General features: G+C 44.3%; 1 protein-coding gene across 1 annotated transcript; it reads left to right on the plus strand.

Annotated features, from left to right (window-relative positions):
• The first annotated feature begins 237 nt into the window (after window positions 1-237).
• LOC130122413 (ubiquitin-conjugating enzyme E2 D4-like) lies at window positions 238-4927 on the plus strand. The gene is made up of 7 exons (XM_056291316.1): window positions 238-375; window positions 919-982; window positions 1252-1283; window positions 3383-3460; window positions 4163-4268; window positions 4372-4465; window positions 4554-4927. Exons 1-7 carry the CDS (start codon window positions 352-354, stop codon window positions 4597-4599), a joined length of 444 nt encoding a protein of 147 aa, XP_056147291.1. The 5' UTR covers window positions 238-351; the 3' UTR covers window positions 4600-4927.
• Window positions 4928-17096: the final 12169 nt, after the last annotated feature.

Below are 17096 nucleotides of genomic sequence, written 5' to 3' on the forward strand. Positions count from 1 at the left end.
AGGACTAGGTTGTAAAGCATGGAGGATAAAATGTAGTTTAGGGTGCGTGTGTGTGTTCGCGCGCGCGTACGTGCCTGAGATAGTATGTGTGAATGTGAAGGTTTTTTTTTTTAGAAGGGATTTAGATTGCGAGTCTACTTAGTGTCTGATTCACACTCCGGAACAGAAGGTGGCGGTAATGCGCCAAGAAACTGGATGCCAACCACCGTAAAGCAAGAAGCCGAAGGAAGACGAAGAAGAAAACAAAACGTATAACACCTGGCCATAACACACTCGGGGGGGAAACAAAGCCAGCGTAACAGTGAGTGGCAGCCGTCCAACGTCATACTAAAGATTGTTAAATAATCTGATATGGCTTTGAAAAGAATACAGAAGGTGAGTGCTTTCGTTTTTGTTTTTTTTTATAACTTGAGTAAGCGACTGGTTGCTGGCCGGAAATATTACCCACCAACTAGATAATGTTAGTCACTATCTGGTAACTGGTTTTCCTTGATAGGCAACGAACATTTTGCAAACTGATCCTATGCATAGCGACAACATCACAACTACGGACTTGTCAGTCAGTTGTGTTTTCCAGAAGGCTGATTTGCCTTTGCAGTGATATTGAATACGGATTTTTTTTTAAATCGAACGCTAGTTTGGAATCTAACGAGGTCCAACGTTAAAAAAGGCCCGACTAGTTCCATAAGCAAATAACTCACTGTTTATCGAGTTTATCTGAATCGTATTTAATCTAATTCATGTATTTTTGCCCGATAGCCCAGCGGTTGCATCACGTTACTTTAAGCGTTGGATGGAAAACTGGTTCACCTTGCGATCTCGAAAAACCAGAGTTGAGAAAGAGATGTTGTTAGGCCAAGTTTACGATTGTGTAATCTGTAATCCACAGACTAACTGTTTTGTGTGTTTCTCTTCCAGGAGTTAAACGATTTACAAAGGGATCCTCCGGCTCAATGTTCAGCTGGACCCGTGGGAGAGGACTGTAAGTTAGAAACGCAATAAAACAAGGGGGCTGATGGGAAATTTGGGCTAATGGACTTAAAACTGGACTAATACTGTGATGCATTTATACTGATTAACCAGGCTTTTACGTAGACCTTGTCAGAATTGTTCAGATAGGATTTTTTTTTCAGTTTTGGAGGTATGCTGTAAAGCTGTGTGGTCCAATTATATTGATTTGTGTATGTTTGAAGTATATACATTATCTCTCTAAGTGATTGTCCCCTTTCTTCTTTTTCTTTTTTTACCTAGTGTTTCACTGGCAAGCTACCATCATGGGACCGGTGAGATTTTTCCAGGTTTTTGTTTTTGTACCAAGCTGCTTCTGGATCTTTAGACAATGGTGTTGACTGTCATACCCCCTGTTCTGTACAGAGAGTATTGAACGCTGTACTTAGACTCAGTGAATACACACTCAAGCTGTCCTGATTTATTACTAAGCACTACACTGTTTCCAAGTGTCTGGATTCAGTGAAGGAGATTAGCACAATGTAAATAGAGAAAACATGTAACACTCATTTTAGCATAACATTTTCAAACATCTTTGCTCTTGCATTTGTTCTACAACGGGTTGATCCTTGAAAGCGTCCCTGTAAAATGCAGACTGTCAGACTGTTGCCTTGAGTGAAAAAATTTTAATTATTACAAAAAGTTTTTAGAAATGTATACAAAGTTAGATATTAACTTTATCCTTTCAAAGTAGGCTAGCTATTGACCAGTCCTATTAACCTGTCCCTGTCATTGTGTGTGGTTCCACTGTTTTAAGAAAACCACCATTGTGCCTGTACCAGAGAAAACACCTGTCTCTTGCATTAAGGATTATCAACCTGATGCTTTGACATCTGTGATTATGAAATGCCTGGAAAGATTGGTTATATCATATATAAAATGTAACATTCCTGCTACCCTTGACCCAAAACAGTTTGCCTACTGTTCCAATAGCTCTGTAGATGACGCTATCTCACTTGCTCAGCATACTGCTTTAGTACACCTTAAAAAGTAAAATACCTATGTCAGAATGTTGTTTATTGTACACTCTGTTGAAACTCAGAGGTGTTGGTCTGGGCAACTCTATCTGTAATTGGCTATTTGATTTCCTGAGAGGCAGGCGCCAGACTGTGAGGCTAGGTAAAACATACTCATCCACATTAGTTCTCAGGACGGGCGCATCTCACGGCTGCAGTCTCAGTCCCCTCTTGTACAGTCTATTTACATACGACTGTGTTGCCAAATATGACAATAACGGCATCATTAAATTCGCAGATGACACTAATAAGTGACAGTGATGAGAGGGCCTATAGGAGGGAAGTGGAAGATTTAACCATATGGTGCCATGATAATAACCTCTTTTTCTAAATGTCAATAAGACAAGAAATCATTGTTGACTTCAGAAAGATCAGAGGAAATCGCATTGCTGTTTCCATCAATGTTTCATCTGTTGAAATTGTGGACAGTTTTAGATGTCTTGCTTTACACATCAGACACTCTCACATGGTCTCGACACTAATTGCGTCCTCAGGAAGACACAGCAGAGACTGTATTTTTTTAGGTGTCTCAAAAGAGTTTTGGAATGAGTACCAAAACTCTGATGAACTTTTATTGCAGTGCTATGGAGAGTGTCTTGACAGGCTGTATCACAGTGTGGTTTGGCAACCTGACTACTCAGGACTGCAGACTGTTGCAAAGGACCGTAAAGACCGCAGCAAAAATCATGGGCATGCAATGACCACAACTTCATAATATGTATACCACTTGCTGCAAAAGGAAAGCACAAAACATCTGTAAGGACACTGGCCACCCCGCTCATGTTCTGTTCTCGCTCTTTCCATCTAAAAAACATTACTGGAGCATCAAATCACACACCACCCGTCTCGGTAATAGTTTCTTTCCACAGGCAGTCAGGTTGCAGAACAGCTGGCGCACCCATTATTGTATATATAATGTATGAATTCATGTGTACATAGTCTATATAGGTATGTAGTGTTTTTTTGGGATGGTGTGTCCTTTTTGTCCTTGTGTCCGTTGTGTTAAGGCAGAGAGAGCCAGAGCACAATAATTTCATTATATTCTAATACACAAGACGATAAAGTTGAACTTAACTAATTTTCACAGTCAGACAGAAATATTCCGCACTTGCAGGCTGTAGCATGACCTGTCTTTTCAACAGCGCCTGTTGTTATCGTTGGCAATAATCATAATGCACCATTATGCTGGTATGACATATTGGGCATAACTTTGATATCTGTCCCGATACTGATAACATATTTTTAAGCCATTATTGGCCAATACTGATTCGCTGACCGATATCATGAACCCCAAGTGGAAATGTTAATGTGATCCTAGACACTGAAAGGTTGTTTTATAAATTTCTCTCTCCTTTCAGACAGAGAGTCCTTTTCAGGGTGGCGTATTCTTCCTTGCAATTCACTTCCCCACCGACTATCCCTTTAAACCACCAAAGGTGAGAGGTTTTACAGTGTAGGTCATGATTGCGTGGGGAAAAAAGTGTGTGTGTGTGTGTGTGTGTGTACATGTTGAGCTATCCTAATGTGGACCAAATGTCCTCATTAGGATAGAAAAACCACCTAACTTGTGTAGACATTTTAGAGGTCCTCACAATGCTTGACCCCTACAGTGAGGGGGTCCGGGGTCTCTGTTATGCTGTGGTGGGCATTTTCCTTGCATGGTTTGGGTCCCTTTAGAGGGAAGGGTCACTGCAAATCAATACAGTTATTCTGAGTGATCACCTTTATCCTACGATGAAACATTATTATCCTGATGGGAGTGGTCCCTTCTAGTATGACAAAGCCCCCATCCACAGGACACGAGGGGTCACTGAATGGTTTGATGAGTATGACAATAATGTAAAGCATATGCTATGGCCTTCACTGTCACCAGATCTCAACCCAATTGAACACCTATGGGAGATTATGGACCGATGTGTTAGACAGCGCTCTCCACCACCATCCACAAAACACCAAATGAGGGAATACATTTTGGGAGAATGGTGTCCATCCCTCCAGTACAGTTCAGAGACTTGTAGAATCTATGACAAGGAGCATTGAAGCTGTTCTGGAGGCTCGTGGTGGACCAACACCTTACTAAGACACTTCATGCTTGTTTTTCCATTAATTTTTTAATTCATCGCTTGTTCATTCTCTAGGTTGCCTTCACAACAAAGATTTATCACCCAAACATAAACAGCAATGGTAGCATCTGTCTTGACATCTTAAGGTCACAGTGGTCACCTGCACTTACAATATCTAAAGGTAAAAAAACAACAAAAAAAAGGCAGTGATATAAAATATTTTTATCACAAAGTGTAGTGATATGCAAGTATATGGTGATTGATGTTTTTTTCTTTCTTTCCAGTTTTACTATCTATATGCTCTCTGCTCTGTGATCCAAATCCAGAGGACCCTCTTGTTCCAGAAATTGCTCACATCTACAAATCAGACAAAAAGAAGTTAGTATGAAAGCATTTAATTTTTCCATGTGAAAATTTAACAGGAAAGTAATTGTTTTAAATTGTATTTTTTCCCCCTCACCTCTAGGTACAACAGATTAGCTAGAGATTGGACTCAAAAGTATGCAATGTGAAGAACTGAAGTTTTGGCAGCAATGGAAATGATACAGATGCACATCTTGCTGGATACTTCCATACTACAAAGTACTGTTTAAACTTCATACTGACAACACTGTTTTTTTTTTTTTTACATTGGAAGCACTTTCTCTACCCAGACTTGAGAAGATTCATCCTTGAATTTTAGATTTTTTTCCTTTTATTATTTTTTGTCATTATTACATGGTCTGCAAAACAGACAAAGCTATATTTTGATTTTCCTATTTGTTTTTTTTTCTTAAAGATTTATATCGCATAATGTAGAACTGTACAGAATGTATTTTTATTTTACATTAAAATTACACAAACATGATGGGTCACTGTTCTATCAATGTACTCCGCTGAACTAAAGCGAGGAACTATATTATGTATGGCTGCCTGGCTAGCTGGCCGTCCCACCGTCCGGTCAAGAGAAAGGAAGGAGTTGATATACAGTGCATCTGGAAAGTATTCACACCCCTTCACTTTCCCCACATTTTATGTTACAGCCTTATTCCAAAATGGATTAAATTCCTTTTTTTTCTCATCAATCTACATACAATACCCCATAATGACACAGCGAAAAAGTTTTTGTAGAAATTTTTGCAAATTTATTAAAAAAAAAACTGAAATATTGCACGTACATAAGTATTCACACCCTTTACTCATTACTTGGTTGAGGCACCCTTGGAAGCGATTACAGCCTCAAGTCTTCTAGGGTATGAAGCTACAAGCCTGGCACACCTATATTTGGGGTATTTCTGCCATTCTTCTCTGCAGATCCTCTCGAGCTCTGTAAGTTTAGATGGGGAGCGTTGCTGCACAGCTATTTTCAGGTCTTTCCAGAGATGTTCAATGGGGTTCAAGTCTGGGCTCTGGCTGGGCCACTCAAGGACATTCACAGACTTGTCCCGAAGCCACTCCTTCGTTGTCTTGGCTGTGTGCTTAGGGTCGTTGTCGTGTTGAAAGGCAAACCTTCGCCCCAGTCTGAGGTCCTGAGCGCTCTGGAGCAGGTTTTCATCAAGGATCTCCCTGTACTTTGCTCCATTCATCTTTCCCTCGATCCTGACTAGTCTCCCAGTTCCTGCTACTGAAGAACATCCCCACAGATGCTGCCACCACCATTCTTCACTGTAGGGATGGTATTAGCAAGGTGATGAGAGGTGCCGGGTTTCCTCCAGACGTGACGTTTGGCATTCAGGCCAAAGAGTTCAATCTTGGTTTCATCAGACCAGAGAATCTTGTTTCTCAGGGTCTGAGAGTCCTTTAGGTGCTTTCTGGCAAACTCCAAGCAGGCTGTCATGTGCCTTTTACTGAGCAGAGGCTTCCGTCTGGCCACTACCATATAGGCCTGATTGGTGGAGTGCTGCAGAGATGGTTGTCCTTCTGGAAGGTTCTCCCATCTCCACAGAAGAACACTGGAGCTCTGCCAGAGTGACCATTGGGTTCTTGGCCACCTCCCTGACCAAGGCCCTTCTCCCCCGATTGTTCAGTTTGGCTGGGCGGCCAGCTCTAGGAAGAGTCCTGGTGGATCCAAACTTCTTCCATTTACGAATGATGGAGACCACTGTGGTCTTTGGGACCGTCAAAGCTGTAGAATTTTTTTTGTACCCTTCCGCAGATCTGTGCCTCGATACAATCCTGTCTCGGGGGTCCACAGACAATTCCTTTGACTTCATGGCTTGATTTCTGCTCTGACATCTACTGTCAACAGTGGGACTTTATATAGACAGGTGTGTGCCTTTCCAAATCATGTCCAATCAATTGAATTTACTACAGGTGGACTCCAATCAAGATGTAGAAACATCTCAAGGATGATCAGTGGAAACAGGATGAACCTGAGCTCAATTTTGAGTGTCATAACAAAGGGTGCGAATACTTATGTACGTGCAATATTTCAGTTTTTTATTTTTAATAAATTTGCAAAAATCTACTAAACCTTCTTCACTTTGTCATTATGGGGTATTGTGTGTAGATTGATGAGAAAAAAAGGAATTTAATCCATTTTGGAATAGGCTGTAACATAAAATGTGGGGAAAGTGAAGGGGTGTGAATACTTTACATATGCACTGTATATAAAAATTCCCTGCAGCTAGCTAAGATGACAAGCCGGTAGAGGATGTTATCATTGGGCCACAATCCTTAGTGATCATAGTGTTACAGAACTTACCGGTAAGTTACAGATAATGTGGATATCTCGTAAAGATGATGTGCTCTCCCATCGTGTTTTTTTTTATTGAACACATTACAGAACACCCAAGAACTTGTAGAGAATACATACATATGATACAATATTAATTTTATCAAAATAAAGAAAAAAATATGGGGGATTTATATAGAAATATACATGGATCAGCCAAAACATTAAAACTACTTACAGTTAAGTGAATAAAATTGATTATCTCGTTACAATGGCGCCTGTCAAGGGCTGGGATATATTAGGCAGCAAGTGAACAGCCAGTTCTTGAAGTTAATATGTTGGAAGGAAAAATGGGCAAGCGTAAGGAACTGGGCGACTAACAAGGGCCAAAATGTGATGGCTAGACCAGCGTTTCCCAACCTAGTCCACAAGGAACACCTATCCTGCAGCTAGGTAGCCCTTCTTTTACTTACTCAACCAATCATCTCACAGCACTTAATTATGCAAGGTGTGCAACAGCTGACATAATTCATTGCTGATTGGTTGAATAACTACAAACAGGTACCTATTCAGGGTTGCAAAGAAAATCTGCAGGATAGGTGTTCCTTGAGGACTTGGTTGGGAAACACTGGGCTAGACGACTGGGTCAGAGCATCTCCAAAACGGCAGGTCTTGTGGGGTGTTCCCAGTATGCAATGGTCAGTACCTACCAAAAGGTGGTCCAAGTAAGGACAGCCAGTGACAATGTCATGGCACCCAAGGCTCATTGATGCGGGTGGGGAGTAAAGGGAGGCCTGTGGTCCGATCCCACAGAAGAGCTACTGTAGCCCGAATTGGTGACAAAGTTAATGCTGGCTATGATAGACAGGTGTCAGAACACACAGTGCATTGCAGCTTGTTACATAGCTGCAGACCAGTCAGAGTGCCCATGATGACCTTTTCATGGCAACAGTATTCCCTGATGGCAGTGGCCTCTTTCACCAGGACAATGCATCCTGCCACACTGCACACATTGTTCAGGAATGGTTTGTGGAACATTGACAAAGAGTTCAAGGTGTTGGATTGACCTCCAAATTCTCCAGATCTCAATCCAATCGAGCCATCTGTGGGATGTGCTGGAAAAACAAGTCCAATCCACTGGAGGACCCAGCTCGCAATTTTCAGGACTTAAAGGATCTGCTGCTAACGTCTTGGTGCCAGATACCACAGGACCTCTTCAGAGGTCGTGTGGAGTCCATGCTTTGACGGGTCAGAGCTATTTTGGCAGCATGAGGGGGACCTACACAATATTAGGCAGGTGGTTTTAATGTTTTGGCTAATCGGTGTATTAATAAATCGTAATTTCTTAATCTCTAGGCGTAGATAAATAAATAAAAATGTAAAAAAAAAACAAGCGGCGCAAAGGACTTTAAAAATAAGGGCATACATCAAAACCATTTTACTAATTGAAATAACCAAACATGGGTATGCACATTTTATTTTACCACTGGTGGACTCATCCCCCCCCCCCGCCCCGTGCTCCCATGTTTGAAAAAAACACCTCTTGGATGCCCCTATTGTATGTAAAACACAATAAAATGCCCTCTAGGGTGGCCCAATGTGCAAGACAATGTGATATAGTGCCCCCTAGGGTGCCTTTCCAGTTGAGAAACTTGAAGTGTCTAGGGTGCCCTTCCAATGGAGAAAAAAAAGTTGGATTTACATAAAAAAAATTATGTACCTCGGCTGCACCGACTAAAGTGGTGTTTTCTAAAAATAAATTTTGTTTATGAGTCAATTTGTGTTTACTTATGAATCATGTCATATATACGAAATGCATTTTTGTAAATTGTACAACCCCCACCTCTCCCCTTTTTTCAGTGTAAGGTGCCCTTCCAGTGGAGAAAACATGATAAAGTGCCCTCTAGGGTACCCTTCCAGTGGAGAAAACATGATAAAGCGCCCTCTAGGGTGCCTTCCAGTGGAGAAAACTTGATAAAGTGCCCTCTAGGGGGCCTTCCAGTGGAGAAAACATGATAAAGTTCCCTCTAGGGTGCCTCCAGTGGAGAAAGCTTGATAAAGTGCCCTCTACGGTGCCCTTCCAATGAAAAAAAATTATAAAGTGCCCTCTAGGGTGCCGTTCCAGTGGAGAAACTTGATAAAGTGCCCTCTAGGGTGCCCTTCCAGTGGAGAAAACATGATAAAGTGCCCTCTAGGGCAGTGTTTCTCAACCGGGGTCCGCGGACCCCTAGTGGTCCGTGGTGTAATTGCAAGGGGTCCGTGAAAATAAAATATCTTTAAAAAAAAGATCCTATGACATTTATAGAAATAGGATTATTTTACTCAAATGTGACTGAGACCTTTATCTATCTAAACTATAAAGGGTAACAGGACTTTTTTCTCTAATTACATCTGTTTCACAGGTTTAATTTATTGTATTTTAATAAGAGATCTCGCTCCCGTTTGCATTGTTAAAAGTTACTGCATAAAAATTCTGTTGTTACATATATCTGAAAGTTACTGAATACATATTCTGTTTTGTTACATAGTATATCTGAAAGTTACTGCATAAGAATTCTGTTTTGTTAACTATATCTAAGTTACAACTGAAAGCTCTTATTTTTGCCCCAAAGAGTGAATAAATGCTATAATGCAATTTAAAATGCAGTTTCTACTGTTTCTATCAAATTGCAACCCCCCTCCCCCAAGATCAGGTGGATGGGTCCTCGGGGTAGATCAAAAATACGCAGGGGGTCCAGGACCCCAAAAAGGTTGAGAACCACTGCTCTAGGGTGCCCTTCCAGTGAAGAAGAAAACTTGATAAAGTGCCCTCTAGGGTGCCCTCCCAGTGGAGAAAACTTGATAAAGTGCCCTCTAGGGTGCCCTCCCAGTGGAGAAAGCTTGATAAAGTGCCCACTAGGGTGCCCTTCCAGTGGACAAAACGTGGACTTTCTGCGCGCTGGTGTCCCATCGCATACAGCTGGAGCCTCCGAAGGAGGGGGGGTAATGTAACGATCCAGACTCAGACATGTGGCATGCCGAGCTCCCAGTGAATGGCCATAATGTAAAGTTTAAAACTGATACTGGTGCAGAGATTATGGCGATGTCTCAGAATACTCACCAGAGCTCGTCACAGCGCCCCCAGCTGGAGGCTGCGGGAACTGACGTTTGTAGTCCGGGTGGTAGAATTGATTGCGTGGGAAAATTTCTAGCCACAAGTGAGCGCAAGAGACAACGGTACACATTCTTGATCAATGTAATTAAGGGGCCTTATGCAAACAACTTTCTGAGCAGAACTGTAGCATGCAAGATAGTTTTAGTCCTGAGAGTTGATGAGATCGACACAGACGTGTTTGGTGACATAGGGCTACTGAACTGTGAACCTGTTAAGATAGAACTGAAGTCGGTTGCAAAACCCTTTAGCTTAGCCACTCCACGCAGAGGGCCCTTTCCCATCCTACCTAAAGTGGAGGAAGAACTGAAATGCACGCAGTCACTGGGAATTATCGGAGAGGTCATGGAGCCCACTGTGTGCACCAGAGGAGGTTTCTATAAGACAACAGGTGAAGCAGTGCTTCACCAAAAAACAAACAAAAAACATAACACACGTACCACATAAAACATCTTTTTTAGATGGTAGCATTTCATTAGAATGACTATTTCCTCTGTGAATAAAACAAAAAAGTGTCACTGCTTAAAAAAAAGTGTCGTGGGTATTGTACAACACAGCGTCCACGTCAGGTGACACAGGGGAGTGTTCTGCTTCACTAACCCAGTGTAAGTGAATGTAAACTGAAAAAGTACCTTACACGTTGTTGATTGGACAGTTATGGTTTATGACGCGTTTTAATGCTCACCCAGCCGAGTCTTTCTTCGACCTGAAAATGATTGACACCAGTCTAACCAATCAGAGGACACCACTTAGCCTTTCCGGTCCTTGATCATACCTTTTGGTATTCGAAGCGCGGTGAAAGATAAGATAAGAAAGATAAGAAAAAGAGATTAGCCTAAGATAAATTAGTGATTACTATTGGTCTTTAGGTCGTGATGTCACAATACCTCTGATCCTTGGAAGATGGCGCCCGGCGTCGCGTTGCCCTTGGAAACGACCCAAGACTGATTACCTTTACTATTAGTCTAAGTCAAAACACTTGTGACTCTTGCACGGTAGGTTAGAAAACGTTATCCCCTTCTTGTTAATCCTACAAGTGACAAACTGGAAGTAACAATAGCTTCTGTGTATGCTGTGGTTTTGCAGAGGAACCAAACAACACTCACAGAAGGTGCACCCTCTGTGTATGCAAACAGTGGTGGGGAATGAATGCTTCTTATTCTTATTCACTAAAACGATATGTAAGCTGGAAATCACAACTTGGACCCTCACAAAAACATTTAAATGCAAAAGAAAAAAAGAGGGGCATGCCTCTGCTCATCAAGTCTACTTTTTCCATAGAATCTTTTTTGCTGCTCTTGACCGATTCAAGCAGTCTTTTGTCCTTTTGTGCAGCCAGAGAAAAGTCCTTACATGACAAGTCACAGTTCACAGATATTTGAAGTTCATTTTTGATCAGCTCTGTGCCGCATCTGTTTCTTGAGTCAGGCCATTTAATGGTCATCAGAGAGAAAGTCCTCTCTACTAAGGCATTTGAGCCTGGCACACTGAGGACAAATCACCTCCATGGCCAACTGAAAATTCCCCATGACATAAAGTACAGAAGGCTTTCATTGAGTTACCGCTGACGGGCTTAACCCACGTCTTTTTAACTTCCCACTGCTTATTGTAGCTGCACAGTCTTTTCTTTTTTGCATGTTTATCCATATTTGCCTGTTAATCCCTATCTCCACATGCCAAACTGACTGAATGGGACCGCACGTTGCCGGAACTTCTTCTGTTTTTGAAGGAATTGGCGCATTTACCGTACAACTGATGCGCGTGAGGGGGGCTGTGATTGGATGATGACAGGTGAGCGTTCTCACCCGTCGTGATCAGCACTGCTGCTACTGCTGTTGTGTCAGATTTGATGCAACTGTGAGAGTGCCCTCTCGTGGTTAGACTAGAGTAGCAGTCAATAAACGCGACAAGGGAGGTCCCGTGTGGGACAAATCAATTTGGCCCAATATAAGGGACATCCCGGCTAATAGTTGGCAACCCTGGATGAATGCTACGTTCTGACTAGTAAACAAACCTATCTAGTTGTTGTTTCACAATTAATCCATATTGCTAAGAAAGGCTAAAGTTAAACGTTATTGTGACATTTGTATTTATTCCACTATAAATTAGATTACCGCATAAATTAGTTATTTGCTGGCATAATTCTGTCTATAACATTATGTATGGAATCAGAACGGAGTAATACTACTTTGGTGTTACTTTAAGAGTAATTTTATTGAGTGTAGGTAACTGATGGATAATCAGTAGTGTTATGATTGCATAGAACATGTAACCCGAGTGTTCTCTGTGGATCTTGCATGTTTGTTTCCTGTAGACCACGCACTCACCCACTTGTACACCAGCCAATAAACCGGTAAAGGGAAGTTCTGTCTCCTCTGTGTTTGATCAACATACCTTAGCAACGGCTATCGCACCTGAACCACATAGACTCACCTACAAACTGGTCCTTTGAGCCGGATAGAGTCGTTGCCATGGCAACCCCCAGACGCGATCCTGGCAGAACAACTCCCAGTCCTTGCTCCCGCAGAACAACCTACAGACCTGCTCACCTCCAAGATTAAGTTGTTGATTACGGAGATGAGGGACAGCAACCAGCAACACCTTCCCCCCGACGTGATGCAAGCCGGTCAAGCAGCTTTGCATCCTTGTTGCAGAGCCCAGGTCCATCAAGCCCATCTACCAGCCTTATGCAGCAGATTGTAGAGATGGCTAAACAGCAAAGTGAAACGGCAAGATGTCAGAGCGAAACGGCTAAGTGTCGGACAGAGCTCCTAGAACAAGTCTTGCTAAGAACCACTCCCCCGATCTCAGCCCATTCCTCGAGAGCAGGATCATGACAAAAGTCACCTTGGGCTCACCCCCAAAAGCCAGTGAGGAGAGTGCAGCCAGCCCCCGAGGAATGCCGTCCTTATCAAAGGCTCAAGGATACCGAGGTCCCAGATCAGAGCTGTTCCCCCCCAGACACACAAAAGCTGCCTGGTCCCCAGCTAAACCCTCAGGTGAGTAGGCAGCCGTATCCATCACCACCTCCACTTAGCCATGCAACATCCCTCAGCATGCACCCCCTTGATCTGTAGCAGAATACCACACCAGACATCCACCATCCTGCCAACTTCATGCCACTGCAACCCTTTCCACTAATTCCTGAAGAGCATCAACAGTTACATACCTTACAACACTCTGACCTCCAAGCCCAACCACAGGCTTACATTAAGCAAGTGCTATCAGCCCCTCCGGGCCAACTTTATGGCCCAACCCTTCATCACTCTGTACCTACTAAACAAGATCCAGCTACTGACGGCCATGTTCCCCCTCCGGTTGCATGGTCCCAGCTCAGGCCAGATGCCTTATGGTATGTTCCTTCCTATCCACTCCACAGTGTTGAAGGGCCAACATTCCTAGATTTCACCAAAGAAGACTGAGCACAGTACGTAGAGCTTTGCCTGTGATTCAGTAATCTCCTACACCAGAGCCACTCTGAACAATATAAGTATGCTCTACTGTTGAAGCATGTAAAGACCCCAAATGCTCACTGGCTTGTCCTTGCCCATGCTGAGTCCTCCACCCCTTATATCAATGCATTGCATTGGTATAAATTGAGACCTTGGAGAACTTGCCCCCCATTTGTGCAGGAGACGAGCGGGCCTTGGATGGCTTCTCACAGGCCATTATAGGCATGCTAAAATCCCTAAAGGAAGATGGTGTGGAAGAGCTGCACAGTGGATCACATGTGAAACGTCTACTGAATAGACTACCCCGCTCACAGCAGCAGAGATTCAGGAGACACCAAATCAGGAAGAACCCCAAACAGGTCAAGTCAATGTGGGTGAATCAAAAAAAGTGAGTGAATGTTTTAGCTGTTTTGGTGCTTATGTGTAATCATTTCACCACGCCAGCCGATCATTCTAGAGGCAGCTCGTTAAGTTTGTCTTGGGTGACTGTTATGTTCTTACTGTTAAACAAACCTATCTAGTTGCTATGTTTCACAATTAATCCATATTGCCAAGAAAGGCTAAACATAAATGTTATTGGGACATTTGTACTTATTCCCCTATAACTTAAATGACTGCCTAAATTAGTTATTTGCTGGGATAATTGTTTCTATAACATTATGTATGGACTCAGAACGGAGTACTTTGTGTTACTTTAAGAGTATTTTATTGAGTGTAGGTAATTGATGTATAATCATTATGATTTCATAGAACATGCAACCTGATTGTTCTCTGTGGATCTTGTATATGTGTTCCTGTAGACCACACACTCACCCACTCTTATACCTGCCAATACACTGGTAAAGGGAAGTTCTTCCTCCTCTGTGTTTGATCAACACACCTTGACGACGGCTATCACACCTGAACCATTTAGTCTCACCTACATTGTTGGTAATACGGTCAGGAATGGGAAGCGGTAGAACAGTAGCTTGATCTTACCACAAGGGGGAGCCGGTGTAAGCGAAAGATACGACAGTCATTGTTGTGGGCAAAGCAACGGGTAAGAAGAGGGTTTCTGGAAGGCACGTGTGTGACCTAATAGTCAGTCACGTGTGTAGGACCGAACAGCGTGCAGCAGCAACCATGCAACTACCTAGAGTCAGGTATGAACGCTGGGAATCCTGCTAAAACGCCCCACACCACCGCCAACCGGTGTGGGAACTGGGGCAGAAACAAAAGCGGGTTTTCCACGACTGTTGAGATTAAAAAGACGGATAAAATCGCCTTTTGTCTGCTGACGGGCAGGTCTATAGGGGTCATTCCAGGGTTCAGGGATACAAATGTTATTCGTCCGTCGCAGCGTCGAGGACCATCTAGTCATCCTGTGATGGACGACAGATGACTTGTGCGATGATTAAAGCGAGGAAGAGTTGCGCATCATCAACCCCACTCTCTCGTCCGAGACCAACTACTGCCAGTGGCAAGACTAGCGAAACGACTGGCAATGGAGACGGATGCAGATTTTTCCTCGGGGTTTCTTCCCGAACCTACAGAACCTATATATATGTCGGTGTAAAACATTTTAATTGTATTACATTTTCTTCAAAACCCAAGAAGTGTATCGCTTCCAGTAAAAGAAAAGGTTGTTCAACGGTATCAAACCCCTAATAGAAAAAAAAGAAATAACACAAACTGTCGGTATCAATTAAATCGATAATCAATCATATCAAATATCAGCCTGATATGACTATGTATACTTCTACTCTTTAAAAAGGCCGACTGACATTCATCGACTATATGCGTTAAACCCTCATTTAATTCTCCCATTGTGGCGGACACGTATTGGGGACAGAATTCAACCCAGGAACTAAGGGTTAAGTCATGGTTGCCCTGGCAGGTTAACGCAGGGTTAAGTTATGGTTGTCCAGCCAGTTTTCTGGTTATTCTTGCCACCTCCGCTCAGTCGAGCTGTGGTTTGGTTGTCTCTCTGATTTACCGTGGATTAAAGAAAGTTGCCTACACGGCTAAAGTGTGAACCTACGGTCTTCTCCGTTCCTTCGGCTCTACACTGGTGACCCCGACGTCGGTTTTCGGATAAGTTTTCTGAAACCACACACATTATGGCTACGAACGCCGTTGCAATTAAACTGCCGGAGTTTTGGGAGTCTTCCGCGGCTACATGGTTCGCGCAGGCTGAGGCACAGTTCGCGCTCAGAGACATAACAGCAGACGAGACCAGGTACTACTACGTAGTGGCAGCGCTGGGGGGCGCTACGGCTTCCAGGATAAGCGGTTTCATAACCAACCCACCGGCCGATGGTAAATACGCCGCACTTAAACATCTCCTCCTTGAAACTTTTGAACTGTCAACAACGGAGAGAGCACGTCGCCTCTTCGCAATTCAGGGCTTGGGAGATGGCAAACCATCGGAGCTAATGAGCAGGATGTTAAACCTACTGGGTCAAGAAAAGCCATGTTTCCTGTTTATGGAGCTGTTTCTGCGCAACATGCCGCCCCACGTCCAGACTGCGCTCGCTAACTCCACCATCACTGATCCCCGTGAGCTGGCAAAGGAGGCTGACCGATTCTTCGTCGCTACACAACGTTCCTCCCATGCCGGGGTGCTGGCTCCTACCTTCACTGGCCCCCCGCCGACATCGCGGGCGTGGCCCGACGGTGGCGCCACAGCATCAGACCGCTACAAGCCCTCTGGACTCTGTATGTACCACGCTCGATTTGGTGCGAAAGCTAAACGGTGCCGTTCCCCCTGCAACTACAGGCCGACGGGAAACGAGAGGGCCAACACTCAGTAGTGGCCACGAGTGTTGGCGATGTGAGCAGGCTACTCTTCATCCTCGACACCATCTCCGGTCGGCGATTTCTTTGTGACACGGGCGCACAGAGAAGCGTGCTCCCTGCTACTGACGTCGACATCATGGGCGGGGAGCGGGGCCCCCAGTTGGCGACGGCTGACGGCAGCCCTATCCACACCTACGGCGTGCGGTCTGTAGAACTGTGTTTTGGTGGACAGCGTTTCACGTGGGAGTTCGTCATGGCCAATGTAACGCTTCCCCTCCTCGGAGCTGATTTTTTGTGCGCTTACGGTTTGCTAGTGGACATTCAGAACAGCCGTCTGGTCGATGCCTTAACCTTCTCCTCCTTCGCATGTACGCGGAGGGAAGCGGCCTATGCAGGTCTAGCCAACTCTCTCTCAGAGGCAGACAAGTTCAACCGCCTCCTCGCTGAGTTCCCTGACCTCACCCAGCCTACCTTCTCTGCACCCATCGCTAAGCATGGGGTGGAGAATCACATTGCTACGAAGGGGCCCCCGGTCTACGCCAGAGCCAGGCGTCTCGACCCCGCCAAACTCGCCATTGCCAAGTCTGAGTTCGAGCACCTGGAACGCATGGGGATCATCCGCCGCTCTGACAGCCCGTGGGCGTCCCCACTCCACATCGTCGCTAAGCCTGATGGAGGTTGGCGCCCATGCGGGGACTACCGCCGACTAAATGACTCCACCACGCCCGACCGCTATCCTGTCCCGCATATCCAGGACTTTTCTGCAAACCTGTCTGGCAAATGCGTCTTCTCAAAAGTCGACCTGGTCCGTGGTTATCATCAAGTTCCCGTGCACCCCTCAGACATCCCCAAGACAGCGGTGACTACCCCATTCGGCCTATTTGAATTCCTACGAATGCCATTTGGACTCAAAAACGCGGCCCAGTCCTTTCAGCGGCTGATGGATTCAGTGCTCCGTGGCCTTCCTTTCATCTT

The sequence above is a fragment of the Lampris incognitus genome, chromosome 13, assembly GCF_029633865.1.
Source record: "Lampris incognitus isolate fLamInc1 chromosome 13, fLamInc1.hap2, whole genome shotgun sequence".
Taxonomy (NCBI): Eukaryota; Metazoa; Chordata; class Actinopteri; order Lampriformes; family Lampridae; genus Lampris; species Lampris incognitus.